General features: G+C 37.8%; 1 protein-coding gene across 1 annotated transcript in view; it reads left to right on the top strand.

The window, feature by feature from the left end:
- Positions 1-466: 466 nt before the first annotated feature.
- Trpc1 (transient receptor potential cation channel, subfamily C, member 1) overlaps positions 467-15,884 on the top strand; it is a 33,224-nt gene continuing 17,806 nt past the window's right edge. The window contains exons 1-2 of the mRNA XM_013029894.1: positions 467-519; positions 13,928-14,130. Coding sequence (XP_012885348.1) covers positions 496-519; positions 13,928-14,130 — 227 coding nt within the window. The 5' untranslated portion in view covers positions 467-495. The remainder of the gene's footprint in view (positions 520-13,927; positions 14,131-15,884) is intronic.

The raw sequence follows: 15,884 nt of genomic DNA, 5'->3' as shown, positions 1-15,884 counted from the left end.
AGGCGGCGGAGGGGGGGTGTCAGCACCCCACTTTTATAGCCTCACCCCGGCTACAGGCCTGAAGAGTGAGCCCGCCCTCCCTTCTTTTGGGGAGCCAAGAGGTCATTTACTGACCTTCCACCCCCACCCCGGATTCCAGGACCTTCCCTTAACAGCCGCCTCCCGTCCAGGGGCCTTTCCACCCCCGTGTTGTTGGGTTTGGTTTTTAAAGAACTTTGGGCTGTTGCGTGGGTTATTTCCGGGGAAGTGGAATGGGGGAGCCCAATATCCTAAGGACTGGGAAGAGTTTCTGCCTCTTTCCTTCCCTCCCTTCCTCCCCCCACAAACTTAAGACTGTCTTGATGCATTTTTTTTAAATCCCAAGAGGAAGGTTTATTGCTCCAGGGCCTTCTATGGGAGCTAAAGGTACTGGGAAAATAATTACAGAGCGACATTACGCGGAATGTATTTAGTGTGCCTTTTTTTTTTTTTTGAATCTAGAAATTGGTCATTTTTATGGCCTGTGAAGAAAGCCGGCGTGTAAGTATGCTTCCGAGCGATGCCTGTCACTAAAAAAGAATAGGGCATTTGCCCACCGTACGGCTTTTTATTTTTCCCCCTACATGGGAAACACTGAGAATTTTTGTTTCTAAAACACGCAGCTTGTGCTGTGCCATGGTCATATTCACTTGGGGAGGAAAAATGTGTGTTAAAACCGTGCAGGCTTTCAAGCGTACATCCCAAGGACAATTTACACTGTGGGAAGATTAATTGCAGAAGAGTTTTTGCCCGCCTGCGTGCATGAGTGTGCTTTAAATAAATTACTCCCTTTCTCGCCCTGTAATGCTTTTGAAATAGAATTTTATTTACATACTTTTGGAAACACATTCATGTATTGACTAAGCCCACTTTATGATTTTGGACACGTTAAAATAATATGAAAGCGTTTATAAAGATTTCATAGACATCTTTGAGCAGTGTTGGAACTGTAAGGTATGGAATGTCTACAAAATCACAAAATTATGGTCTCTGCAGTGGGCAAGATTAATATTGCTGGCAGTATTAATCACAAATTGTCTGAAGGGGGGGTGAGTGGAGAAAAATTGTCTGATAGGAAAGTAGTAAATTGTTAAATTGTGTTATTGTAGCATAAGTACCCCTGTACCTACCCTACTAAATCGTGATTATTTAGAAGCCAATAGAAAATACAACAAGGAAAGAAACTGGATATTCCAGTGAAATTGCAGGCAGAGGAATGCTATGATGGAATATGATGGTGTAGAGTTTTTATTTTCTTTTGGTCTTTTTTTTTTTAAACAGCCTCAGTGTGTAGCTCAAGTTGATCTTAAATTCACAGTCTTCTCAAGTGCTGGGATTACAGATCTGTGCCACTAGATATGGCTTTGCATAGGTGTTTGGATAGGTATTTGGATGCTGTGTATATTTAGAATTGCTTCATGATATATCTCAAATCAAAGAGTTTAAATTGATAGCAGTTCTGCAGACTACCCAGGGTACAAGTTGAAACAGCTTGATATTTGTCAGTTATTCATTTTATACATTATGATTCTTGGAGAGAGGCTGAGGGCATTGCTCAAGTAAGTAAGAAGGGCTTGTCTAGAATGTACAAGGCTCCAGGTTCAATCCCTAGTACCCTTATGAAAAATAAAAAAAATAGTAACATAAAATAAAAATAAATTCACGTGATAGTATATATTTTATTTGCATGTTTATATTCATTTAATATTCTTAAACTTTTTGGGTGTTAAGCAAGCAAAATCTAAAAGTGAAAATTTTCTTAAAATAGCTAAAACATTACAGTGGCATCTTCAGACCAAGTGGTAGAGGTCTACTAAAGCAGCTGTTGGAATGGAGTACTCAGGCTCTTTGTAGAACATTTCCTTAAATCCTTACAACTCCTTGAGCTAGGGGTGTGTGTGTGTGTGTGTGTGTCTATGTGTCTGTGTGTGGCCTATCCACCTAAGAAGAATAGAATCTAGGAATTTCTAAAGCAAAACTTGTGGAGATATGATGGTTAAGTGTATGTTAATGAATGGGTGGTCCTTAGAGAGGTGTGTATACATTAGGGAGTAAGTGAAGTGGAAAAGGAAAAGATTTAGTGTATAATGACTGACCTTTATGTAAATAAATTCAATAGATGCAGGAAAAGACTAATCTGAATAGTAGCCATTTCATAATGGGTCTGAACCTCTCAAAGGTAAAACTCTCTTGGTTTTTTTTTTTTCTGGACAAGCTCTGGAGAAAATTCAGTTTCTGTTCCAGTAATATAAGTCTAACTCCACCAAAAGTATTCTCATATTCTTTCTAGTTCAGAATCACAGGATAATTGAAAAAAATTCACTTTCTAGGTGAATTTCATTAACCAGTAAGGCATGATCCTTACTGCTGATGTCTTTTTCCTTTCTCATTGAGCCTCTTTAATTCATAGGAGTCTGTGGTATCTCTGGCCTGCTCATTAGAGCAAGGATAGCTAGTGTTTTATTCAGGAAGCACTTAAACTAACTGTGACTTGTGTTCATCTGTCTCATTTAGTTTAACTCTTGATGGTGGCTTTTAAGACATTTGTGAACATATACCCACATAAAGCCTCTAATTTGCTGAGGATCAATAATGAATTCTGTTGTAGAAAAAAAAAACATATAAAAGGGCTCAGTCCCTGCCAACTCTCTATGGAGACTATTTTTAGTGGGGGGGAATTTAATTAGGGTTTGAGTTAGCAGTCTCTTAACATTCCCACTGAGGTCAGAATGATCTGGAGAGAAAGAGGGCAGGATTTTGTCTTTAGGACTGGGTTCAGCCTACTGTGTGTTCTGTGAACTTTATGTTATGATTACTGTACTATAAGGAAGGATACTTTTAGTTCTTAGATAAGTTTTGTTTACCTTAAGACTAAGGATGCTTTTCAAGTATGCACCAATTTTGGGAGTGTTTCACTGACATTAGTATATTTAACGGTACTGTTTTGTTTTACCAATTTGAGAAGAGGCTTCAGCATGTGTGAGGTTAGAGAAGGGTGGCGAGCATTGAAGATGCAGAGCAGAGAATTGCTGGGAGATCTGTGTTGGCAGGTGGTAGCAAAGGTTAAAGAGATTTGTACCAAGAGGGGAGAAAAGAGAGAGTATGGTAGCACCATCCTACTCACCAGCCACAGCATTTAAGTACTGTATATAGGAAAGCCTGAAATCCCCTGTTTTAGGATGTCCTAGCTGAGAAATGGGGCAGGGAGGGGGGTAGAGTGTGGTTATTTTACCATGGGACAGAGCAGCCAGCCAGCAAGATAAACAAAAAAGTAATCCTCCCTTAGACATATCCTGGTCACAGAGCTGAGTTTTTATTGTCAGCATCTTCCTGCTGCTGAGTTACTACAGTGGATTCACCTGGAAGAAGATTTTGCATGCTGTCTTCCCGCAGCAGTGGTAACCTTTTGGGGCTCCATTCCTTTGGTCACTGTTGGAATAGCATCACTTCATGATGTATTTGCTAAGTTTTTACCATGAAGCATTAGCATCTAAATATTAATTAGTAGTGTTACAGAGACAGTATGTCTTTTGTAAATAGTTTTCTTCTGGAGGGAATTAAGGAACTATATTGTCAAGAAAATTACTGTTTATCTCCTTTCAAACTGTGGGGATTGTAAGAATATAGGATTATAAGGTTATATTCGCATATATGGTTTTTTGTTTTTTGTCAGTTGTGGGGCTTGAACTCTGGGCCTGGGCGCTGTCCCTCAGCTCTTCAGCTCAAGGCTAGTGCTCTACCACTTGAGCCACAGCACCACTTCCGGCTTTTTTCTTTTTGCTTATGTGGTGCTGAGGAGATTGAACCCAGGGTCTCATGCATGCAAGGCAAGCACTCTACCACTGAGCCACTTTCCCAGCCCCTGTACTAGCATATTTGTGTGACTTTAGCAAGCAGAATCTACTACCTGTCTTTCTTAGCTGTCTCTTTGGTAGTGCTGGGGTTTGAATGCAGGAGGTCTTGTGCTTGCCAGGTAGGAGGCATATCACCTGAGCCATGCCCCTAGCCCTTTTTGGTGCTTTAGTGTTTTAAGATAGTCTTGAGCTTTTGCCCAGGCAGTCCTTAGACTGCAATCCTCTTAACCTCCGTCGGTTACATAGCTGGAATTGCAGATGTGCCCTACCTTGCCAGACTTGTTTGTAATATAGGTAGGGTCTTGCTAACTTTGTGTCTGGGCTGTTCTAAGCTGGAATACTCCTATCTTCCATTATCTGAGTAGCTGAGATTACAGGCATGTGCTACCATGCTGGATCCTTGTTTTTGTATTTATTCATTTAGTCCAATTTTAGTCTTTTTCTGTATCATGAAATCATTCATTTCTTTCTCCTTCTGGTTTCCATGCTGTTCTTTCCCAGTTTTTTATTCATAGATTTCTAAGAAATAATTATATTTGCAAGTCACTTAAAATGGTATATTCATGTGATGTTTAAAAAGCAAAATGAAACCTGACAAACAAGCTACCCTTGCTTTTTTTCCTCTAATTGTCATTTCTCTTTATTTATTCTACTTACTCCTGCCCTGTACCATCTTGTCATTAGACAAAGATAGAATAGTTCTCAATTTCCTATGGGAGAACTGCTTCATTGTAGGCTACAGCCTGGCACTGTAATTCTAGTCCTGAGTTTTGTCAACTGAATGTTCCCTGGTTACTTAAGTAGCTTCATTAATGAGATGCTGCCTGCCTGTGTGTGTGTGTGTGTGTGTGTGTGTGTGTGAGAGAGAGGAGGAGTGGAGGAAGAGAAAGGGGAGGATTTTCAGTCAATCTTCCCTCTAATTGTACTTTTACTACAAGTAAAAATATACATGTTGGCACCGCTTTTCAAAAGTCTACTTTTCCTCTTTATAATGTCCTCTACTTAGATCTGATTTTTAATCATTTTGATATGGAAGTAAAAGTATACATGTGTCTGAGCTATAAAATTTCTTCTTTTAAGAAACATTTTTTTTCTGGCTGCCAGTTTGCCTTTCTGGTTATTCTTTATTGCTTTACATACCTTCTATGAGTTTCTTTCCTTATGTCATCAAATTATGAATTTTAAGGTAGTTTTATTTCACATTGCTCATTTCAAACTTTTCTATTTGTATTTATATTTGCTGTTGACACGCATATATACGTATATATATTTAAATCAAGATACACTCTAGGAAATTTTCACATTTATAGTGTTCATTTCCAAATGCAAGAATGAGTTTAGGGTTTTTTTTAATCTTTTAATCCAACAAGTTAAAATTTTCTTTACAGTCATTCTTATTTAATATGTCTTGAATATTAAGTTATGTTTGTATATTGTTATTTAGGTGACTACTATATGGTTAAAAAGATTTTGGAGGAAAACAGTTCAGGGGACTTGAACATAAATTGCGTAGATGTGCTTGGGAGGAATGCTGTTACCATAACTATTGAAAACGAAAACTTGGATATACTGCAGCTTCTTTTGGACTACGGTTGTCAGGTACAAGGCCAGATAATTTTATCTACGGCTTCTAAGAACTGTTAGATATGTCATGTTTTCATCTTTCCTTCTACTTAATGTTCTTTTTCCTTGTTTTCTGTCTTTCTTTTACCTTCTGTTGCATTTTGAGCCACTAAAAAGTTTTGAAAACAGACCAAAGGTCTAACATTTTTAATTGTTCTACTTTTTTCTCTCTGAATTGTCACTTTCCCCTACATTTTAGAAGTAAATGATCACACCTTTGTTTCTATGAACTATATTATTACTATTTTCATTGTATAACCAAGAATAGCACAGGGGTTCTGAAAATGTTTGGGGAATAGGCTTTTCTGTGGCCCTTTTTTGCACACATACAAAAAATACTCATTAAACAAGTTTATTTAACTTTGGTTTTCTCCTAAGTTTTATCAGTTTTTTGTGAAATTTAACATTTACTTATGTCTAAAGATAAATACTTTGTGTTAAAACTTGAAATGGTAGATTTTTCTAATTTGTCTTCACACCAGTTCAGGTAGAAAGGAATAATCAGTCTAGTATAGATTCTGAAGCAACTTTGGTAATAATATTTGCTTTTCTTTTTTGATTTGCTTGTAAATGGATGTAGCCATGGATTCTGACTCTCTGTTGGTGTTGATGAGGTAGATTTGGGGGGTGGGGAGCTAAGATCAGGAAGCACTCAAAGAAGATTGAGTATTAATCGATATTTTCAGAGTTAAAAAAAAAAGACTGTCTTTAGTTATCCAGAACAGGACCAAGAATGACAAAGTTAGTAACAAGTACTTCTGAGCAGCCTGAGTAGCTGGTAAATTGAATTTCCAACTTAAAGTTAGTTGTAGGGGTACTTCTGGAGCCCTCCTTCAAACTTTTCTTTCCTTCCCATTTTGGATTCCATTTTACCAATTCTTACTTCTTAGATTTGTGGTCTGGTGAAGTAGATAGGCAGTAGAAAGGGCAGAAGAACTGCAGGGGAACCAAATGAGACGCATTTAGCAAAGATGTAACAGCATTACATGTCTGAGGCAGCTGCATGTTAGGGTGCCAATTAAGGGTTATTTTATCATAGTAAGGAAAAGTTAAATTATATTCACTATTATTTCAGAACAAAGAATATATTTACACAGTACTTCTGAGAGCAGAAGACCTTTCATCAACGTAGTTTAAAATGCAAAGTTAAACACTTAAAGGCATAAGCTTCAGTTACTAGAAAATAAGGTCATAAGGAAATTAGTCCCTAATGATTCTGGATAAAGAGGTATTGTGTTTTTACACATATGGTTTTATGTGTGTAGTAGTTCTACTGTGTTTTACACATGGTTCTTTTACATCTTGGTCACATACAGCTATCATAGTCAACCTCTCTAGATGGTATTTTACAGATGGAAAACTGAGGCTCATAGACTTTAATGAATTGCCCAAAGTCCTAAAATTAGTAGAGGCAAACCTAAGATTTGAATTTACTCTTCTGACTACAAATCCCATGCTCTTTCCAGTTCACTGTGTTCTATCCAGATTGCTCTGTCTTATTCTACCAATCAACACATGTCCAGGACCTCCGGCTGGGTGTGATTATGGCTATGAATAAACAAAACATGGCTTCTTCATTGAAGGACTTGGAAGTGAAGTAGACAATTAGAGTGTATGTGAATTACAAGGCAACCTAATAATGCAAAGGTATATTTAATAAGTGCTGAGTGGTAATCATGTTTGACCCTTGTATATTGCTTTGCAGTTATAGAATGTTGACTTGTATATTATCTTGTGTTATAGTAGTGGTTCTTAACTAGGAGACAGTGGCCGATGTCTGGAGACACGTAGTTTCACATCGAGGTAGGTGACTATTGGTGTCTAGTGGGTGAAGGCTAGACATTTCTAAACATTCTATAATGCACATGGCAGCAGCCACCACAAACAAATATCCACCTAAAATGTCAGTACCATTGAAAACCTCTCTTTTATACTTTAACTTTTGTGGTTCAATATGAATATTTGATATACAGGAAAGGATGAAATCACTGAGGACTGGGGCTATCAAGAAGAGTTTCTGCCTAGAATATGTAGGAAGCTCTGGGTTTGATCCCTAGCATATAAAAATAAATAAATAAATAAAATGACATTTAAAAAGAGCATTAAGAAGCAAGGCACTGTTGGCTCACATCTATAATTCTAGCTACTTGAGTCAGTGAACAGCATTTTTGTAATAGGTGTTATCAGGAAAAACAACAAATGAAGCTGATAAAAAAAGGCCTTAAATACCAGGCTGAGAAATTGGCATTTAATGTAGTATCATTAAATGTTGAGAAGAAGTGTGATCTGGGTCCAGTGGCATTTTAGAAAGTAAACCTGATTGAATTTAGTATAAATTGGGAAAGGAGAGGTGGCAGGAGCCTATGCAAGCAGTTTTTGTAGTAATTCCATTTTGACGATGTTAGCCAGACTGGAAGAGCAGCTTTAATATTAGTAAGATTAATAACAGCCCAAAACAGGAAAGAGGTGGGGTTGCACATCACCCTTGCCTAGCATGCACCAAGCCCTGGGTTTGAACCCCAACGCTAAAGAAAAGGGAAAGCAGATTTGAGAGATGTTACGAAGGAAGAAGGGACAGCTCTTGATGAATATTTAAATCTGGAAGAATTGAGGATTGCAAGATGATCTGGAAATCTTAAACATGAATAGCCAAGAGAAGGATGAAAGAAAGCATGATCAGCAGAGAGGTCAGGCTTGGGACAAAGAAATCCAGTGTTAGCCTTGTTGATTTGGAGTCTTTGGGGTAAGTTCCCACCAGTCACAGGTGAAGATGGTGGCTTGGGAGAGATGAGGCTAAGGAGATACTGTAGAGTCATAGGTATCATGGTAGCTGGTGCAGGCTCATTCTTAGGGGTCATAGACATTTAATAAAGGACACTAAGAGCAAAGTGTTTCATCACTTAAGATCAAATGGATGCTTGACGGTGTCAAGGCAGTTAGGATAGTATGGCATTGAAAGATCCAAAGCAAGAATCTGTCACTTAGAAACTAAAAAGAGGAAACAGTAAAGGCCATTGTCATTTTAAAGTATGGCATTGACAGAAAATGGTGCACATTGATTCAAGAATTTTGATATAGCATGTCAAAATTTCTTGCCACAATGAGTACTAAGAAAAAGGATCAAGTTGAACTAGCAAAGAATTGTGAGAGGGAGGAGCTGGGACAGATGTTTCTGTGAATGAAGGACCCAAGCCTTGTTCAATATTGGAGAGTATTAACACCCAAAACTAAGTTGGAAAGTAGCTTTGGAAAGAAAGCAGCTAGCGTCTTACCCTGAGTTCAGAGGAAAGAGTATGGGAATTGTTGAAAAGACAAATTCTGAAGGGGGAAGGATGATAGCGACCTCATGAATACATAATAAGCTGAAGATACTTTAATAAAGCATGGTCAGATTTTAAAAGTAGTGAAAATATGTTTTCATCAGAACTGCCTTTTACTTATCAAGTGACATACTATTTGTACAGAATAAATCAATAGTCTTCATTTACATGGCATATTTATATAAATATTTTTATAGCTGAAGCTTATCCTTTTAAGCATCAAATGGTTTTATGCACATCTTTATTCTTTATGTGGTATATTTGAATATAATTTAACTTTACTGTCAGAAGTTGGAATCTTTGCAAAAGTAATTATTTTCCTTTGCTTCAGATGGTCTCTTAGGTTACATATCTTTAGACTGCTTCTACTGATAAGGGACCTTGTTACTCCAGTATTTGATTTTTTTTTTCCAGTGGTCCACCTTTAGCAATTTGTTTTCTTTGTTTTTGCCTCTTCATCTAGCTATGTCCTAGTCACTAAGTCTGAAGTATACTTGGGAGAACCTGACAACTGGTTCATAGTTGTCTGGAATTGGCTTATTTCTTCTGTGAAATAATGTTGGTAAAGTTAGATTGTGGTAGTCCATCTTTTGGTGTTTTGTGTTTTCAGTTGCAGCCATAGCTATATTTGAGATGGTTTTGGTTGTTCAGTGTTTGAGAGCCAGCAGTACTGCGGTAGTTAGCTGTTTGGGTTGAAATTAAAAGCCAAAAATGAAATACTTAGCCAGTAATGGATACAGAGTTCTTTTTAAAAAGTTTGCTTCAACTGACCTAATATGCTAAAATTAAAGAAACATTTTGATAAAGCATAAGAAAAATGCTAGGATGTAAAGGCAAGGGCAGTAGCCCAATGTACTCCAAAATTTTCAAAGGATAACACAACTGATTACATTTCCCATTTGGGTAGGAATTTTTTCTATGGAAAAACATAGTCGATTTTTAATGGCTGAATAAAGACTGCCACACTTTCTTTGGGGTATTCGTTCTTATGTTACCATCAAAAAGGTAAACCTGACATTTTCAGTTCTTTTCCTGACATTCAGATTAAATGGATAAAAGCTTTTATTCTTTTCAGTTACAAACAATTCTAAAGAGATGAACTAGTTTTATTTCCCAGAGCAAGAATGTTGATTGGTTAAAAATATACAGATTGAAATAATCAGAGCATTTTCTGAGATTAAATCATTATTCCCATGTTTTCCTTCTGCCATTGTGGGTTTCCTTAAATACAAACAAACAAAACAAAACCACATGAAACCCAAACCAGATGTCACTGTTCCCAGTACGGCCATGTACTCTGTTTCTCAAATTGGGAAGTCCTCATTCCCTCTGAGCTGGCAATGGTTCATTACAGTGAGCTCGTGGGTTAGGAATAGACCTATGAAGTTTCTGCCCTCTTCTGTCTCCATGAACTTTAGTAACTGCACTTGGTAAGACTGCAAATAGTAATGACAAATCTGTACCACTTCAGTCAGCCATGGGTGTTTTGAAGATGAAAACAGAGGGCTTTCCCTCTCCTATACATATTTTTCTATTCTCCCCTGTTCATAATTGCATTAATGGTATTGTTCCTCACCTATTCCTCACCTTGTAGTAATAATTACTGGTGATTTCTTATATAGATTTGGAATGTCACGATTTTTTTTTTTTAGTCCACGTAAAGATCTTGTAAAACAATTTCACCTTTAAATACTGTTCCCCTCACAATTCCTTCAGCCAAGTGCTCTTCCTTCCTCAGCCCGTGGCCGTGAACGGGCAGACATGCACGTGTGTCCTGTGCTGCACACAGTGCTACTTAGGTGTGTGCTGCTTAGGCAGGCAGACGTACGATTTGTACACACTACATTTTTGAAAATTCCTATTACTGTATAAAATACAGTTTAATAAAGCTGAATTAGTAAAAAAAAAAAGTAGTTTACCTTTTTAATCTTCCATTTTCATTTTTAACTTTTTTTGTTTTAAAGTCCGCAGATGCACTTTTGGTGGCAATCGACTCTGAAGTAGTGGGAGCTGTTGATATACTTCTAAATCATCGATCAAAATCATCATCAAGACCAACTATAGTAGTTAGTACTCTTAAATACTTATTAATTTGGATTTTTAAATGAAAGTAGATCTCCTGGAATTGCCATTTTTTTCTTCCCCCAAATTAATTATATATTTTTAAGAACAGATTTTTTTTTACTCCATAAAATATTACTTTAAAGGAAGTAAATAATTGCAAGAATGATAGTATTGCTTTCAGGAAGCTTTTTTTCATTCAGTTGATATTTCCTTAATTTGTCAGTGTGGAAACCAGTATTTTTAGTTTGGAATATTCTGCAGGTAATGTTGAAAATACGGATTAGTTTTTGATAGATTTAACAATTAAATGTAAACAATGAAACCATATAATTGGAAGAAAATGAAGTTAAATATTTGGTTAACTGGCAGTGGAAAAAATTTTTTAAAGCATAAGAGCAGTGGGCAAAATATAGTGGTAGAGTCTGGCTATTTTTTGAGCCAATAGAAGTTCAAACAACAGACAGAATGTAGAAAGTAATAAATAGCTATGAGAAAGTATTTAAAACAAGTCTCTCCAGTAAATAATATTAGATAATGAAAAATGTTGAAATTATGATAGAACGTAAAACCTCAGAAAGAAGATACAAAGCATTAAAACCTACTGATGGCAGGGCTGGGAAGGTGGCTCAGTGGTAGAGCACTTGCCTCGCATGCATGAGGCCCTGGGTTCGATTCCTCAGCACCACATAAGCAAAAAGAAAAAAGCCGGAAGTGGTGCTGTGGCTCAAGTGGTAGAGCGCTAGCCTTGAGCTGAAGAGCTGAGGGACAGCGCCCAGGCCCAGAGTTAAGGCCCACAACCGGACTCAAAAAAAACCAAAACCTATTGATGGTCAGATATAAGGTATTTGTTTTTGCTTGTCAAATTAACAGACTTTAAAAACTAGAATAATCAGGGATGGTGAGGGAGTACTGGAGGCTTACACCCTACTGGTGGGGCCTGTATACATGATGCGCCATAAACAAGAAAGATGCTTGTATTCTTCAGCTTAGTTCTTTCTCCTCTAGTCATCTATGATAGTCAGGAAAATAGGCAAATGATTGATTAAGGCCTTGTTTCTTGTAGTGAGAAAAGCCCCATGTGACACAACTCAAACATCTTGAAAGTAGCTCAGTGGTAGATGGTTTGCCTGGAGGCCTAGATTAAATTCCTAGCAAGGGGGGTAGGCGGGGGAGACAATATTTGAAGAGAGAGAAGAGAATTATATAAATAACTACATGTATACATAATAAATGCTAGTCATTTAAATATTTTTTTTAAATATTGGAAAAATAAGCAAGGAAAAGTGATAACGATGAATTGGAACATACAGCTTCGTATTATAGGTTGAAGCTATGGGTAGGAAAGCAACTGTATTGAGATGCAACAAGGTGGTGCATCTCTTGGTCATCTCTTACTGACTGTAATTAAGGTATTTCTTCTTTTTTAAAATGTTTGCTTTAAAATTAGAAAGATAGTTGCTGCTAATCAAAGAAATGTCCATTTGAAATGAGATATTTATTTTTCATCATATTTAAATATTACAATATTTGTTGTTGTGGGGATACAGTAAAACAAGCATTTTAAATAGCTGTTGAGTATAAACTGATTATATTCCAAAAATACCTTCTTTTGGTTGGTAGCGGTCTGTCTGCCCTGATCTGAGAACTATGGGGCCACTGCAGAATTTCATACTTTGTCCTATTTAACTAAACATTTTTTTCTCTCATTTAGGCTACCACAAAACTGTGAATATTTGGCTGATCAGTAAAGTGCTTGCCTAGCAGGCACAGATTCCCTAAATTCAATCCCTACCACCACCACCAAAAAAACCCCAAAAGACAAAAAACAAAAGTGTGACTGTCTCCAGAGGATAGGACCTCCTACTTTAAGAGATACTAAGAAACCAACAGGAATATAAGTAGGCCTTTAAGAATGTAGCCTTATCAAAGGACCATGGCATCCTAGATTCCTCCTATTTAGTTTTTTTTCCATCTGTTTTGCAGTGGTGCTTCTATTGGTATGCCTATTTCTAGCCTTTTGACTTATTTCTCATGGGCACAAAGGAGTTGTGGTATGCTAGGTACAGGTACTTAGAACTACTAACAGGTTTTTATTTCATCAATGACTTTAAGTTTCACTTGATGTGGACTTGATGAGCTTCACTGGAATCAAACAGCTCTCAGGGAAACCTCTGCAAATGAGTGAGAAATATTGGAAAGAGTATATGCATTAGACATAAAAAGCCATCTTTTTATCTAATCCTGATTGTCCAATTACTATTATTTTGTCCTCATTCCATGACATCACTAGGCCCACGAGCCTGCATAGCATAGCTGAAGGAGTTCAGGCTCCCGAGTAAAACAAATGTGAATTCTGATCAGCACCCTGTTGCTCTGTGGTGTGTCTTGGGCACATTAACTTCTCTGAGCCTCAGTTTCTTCATGGTTATTAACTATGCTCAGTTTTTCAGGCTGCTATAGGAATCAAATGGGGTGATGAAAGTGCCAAGTAGTTGAGTTCTCATTAAATAGTGGCTCCATTGTTAGGGCTTTTGTGGATCTGTTAGAGGACTAGCACAGGTGACGATGGAGAATGTGTAGGGAGGGACACAAATGAAAACTGCTTCCTGTTTCCTACCTTTCCCAGCAACCCTGTTGCTATCGTGCATTGATGCTCTGCCTGTTGTTCATGTTTAATTTTTCATTGCATTCCTTTCTAAACTTGTTCTTTATCCTGTGGAGCATGTTTCTACAATTCTATAAAAATTAAGTGCTTTTTTCTCAGGTATTTCTCTAAACATCCTCACTTCTTGGTTAGAAAACAGAATTCTAGTTATGTGACTATTACCTATTGAAAGTTATTGCTTATTATGATGATATCCAATTAATCATTAGAATTAAGGTTCCCAGTTTCAAGATAATAGTCTAAAGTGTTTATCATATTCCTTAAAATAATTTTTAAGTTCTCTTCAGTTCTTTAGCCTTCTTATTTTTTCATTTCACCCTTTGAATAAATATATTTCCAGTCATACATAATAAGTCTTGCATATTTATGTAACTGTTTTTCAGAAACTAATGGAACGAATTCAGAACCCTGAGTATTCAACAACTATGGACGTTGCACCTGTCATTTTAGCTGCTCATCGTAACAACTATGAAATCCTTACCATGCTGTTAAAGCAGGATGTGTCTCTCCCCAAGCCGCATGCTGTTGGCTGTGAGTGCACATTGTGTTCTGCAAAAAACAAAAAGGACAGTCTCCGACATTCCAGGTCAGAAAGGGAGGCTTTTGGTAAACACCTGGGTGATACAGTAAGGTATACAAGTTCACAGTGCTGACTTTTAAAAATTACTTCTCTATATGCCTCTTTTTTTTTCTTTGGTCAGTCGTGGGGCTTGAACTCAGGACCTGGGTGCTGTCCCTCAGCTCTTCAGCTCAAGGCAAGCACTCTACCACTTGAGCCACAGCGCCACTTTGTTTTTTTTGAGTGGTTCATTGGAGATAAGAGTCTCACGGACTTTGCTGCCCCAGACTGGCTTTGAGCCAGGATCCTCAGCTCTCAGCCTCCTGAATAGCTAGGATTATAGGCGTGAGCCACCAACGCCACTTCTATATACCTCTTTTAAGAAATGTGACGCCAGACTTCTAGCATCTTTGCTCAAGACTGAGTTGACTTCCAGCATCTTTGCTCATGACTGAGTTCTGCATTTTGTAGATGTGTTTACAGGTTGAACAGTACAAAGTCATGTAAGATCCATGGGTATGAATTGGACTTGAGAAGATGATTTTCAATGTTAGAAAGACTAACTGAACTATGGTTTAGATTTGTTTTTTTCCATCAAAACTCATGCTACAATGAGAGTTGCAGCATGGTGGTACTGAGAGGCAGGGCCTTGGGGAGGTGCAGTGCCCTCAGGAAGAGAGGCTCATGTCTGTTTCAAGAGCCTTGGTTTGTTCTCGTGGTCGTGGGTTAGTTATTTTAAAAAATGCCACAAACCTCCCAAGCTCCTCTCACACATGCTTTCTTCTGAGTATGGTGATGTTCCAAGTGATGGTAATGTTTAGGGACTATTTTCATGTGAAGTAGGGAAGGATACTTGATCATTATAGTTTTAAGAAACATTTTCAATATTTCAGTTGCTATGATTGTTTTTTAAAATTTGTGTGTATGTGTGTGCCCATGTGCACTTGGGCATGCACACGCCAGTACTAGGGCTTGCACTCAGGACCTCATACTCACTAAGCTTATTTCATTCAAGGCTGGTGCTCTACCACTTGAGCTATACATCCACTTCTAGCTTTTTGCTGGTTAATTGGAGTTAAGAGTGTTAGGGACTTTTTTTTGTTGTTGTTGGTTATGTGACTTGAACTCCAAGTTTGGGATCTCTCCCTGAGTTCTTTTTGCTCAAGGCTAGTACCATTGAGGCACAGTGCCACTTCTGGTTTTCTGGTGGTTAATTGGAGATGAAGAGTCCCAAGGATTTTTGTTTGTTTGGTCGGTTGTGGGGCTTGAACTCTGGGCCTGGGCGCTGCCCCTTAGCTCTTCACGCTCTACCACTTGACCCACAGCACTACTTCTGGCTTTTTCTGCTTATGTGGTGCTGAGGAATTGGACCCAGAGCCTTATGCATAGGAGGAAAGCACATTACCACTGAGCCACCTTCCCGGCCCCACATTCAAGTTTTTAACAGGATGATCTTGAGTTTCATCCATTCTCCTGCAAATAACATGATTTCTTCTTTATGGCTAAATAATACCCCCATGTGTAAACATACCTTTTTTTTTGTCCATTCGTCTGTTGAGGCACAAAACTTTATGAGTGTTAATAGTACCACAGTAAATTTGGGTATCCAGGTATCTCTACTGTATGCTGACTATCAGGAATATGCCCAGAAGTGGTATAGCTTGATCGTATTGTAGTTCTACTTTCAGTTTTTCATGGAACTTCCATACTGATTTCAATAGTGGCTGTCCTAATTTGCATCCAACCAACGGAGTATAAGAATTCCATTTTCCCAACATTAT

Source organism: Dipodomys ordii, unplaced genomic scaffold (genome assembly GCF_000151885.1).
Source record: "Dipodomys ordii isolate 6190 unplaced genomic scaffold, Dord_2.0 Scaffold124, whole genome shotgun sequence".
Lineage (NCBI taxonomy): Eukaryota > Metazoa > Chordata > Mammalia > Rodentia > Heteromyidae > Dipodomys > Dipodomys ordii.
Note: the sequence above shows the minus strand (reverse complement) of the source record. Positions and strands in the feature narration are given on the sequence as shown.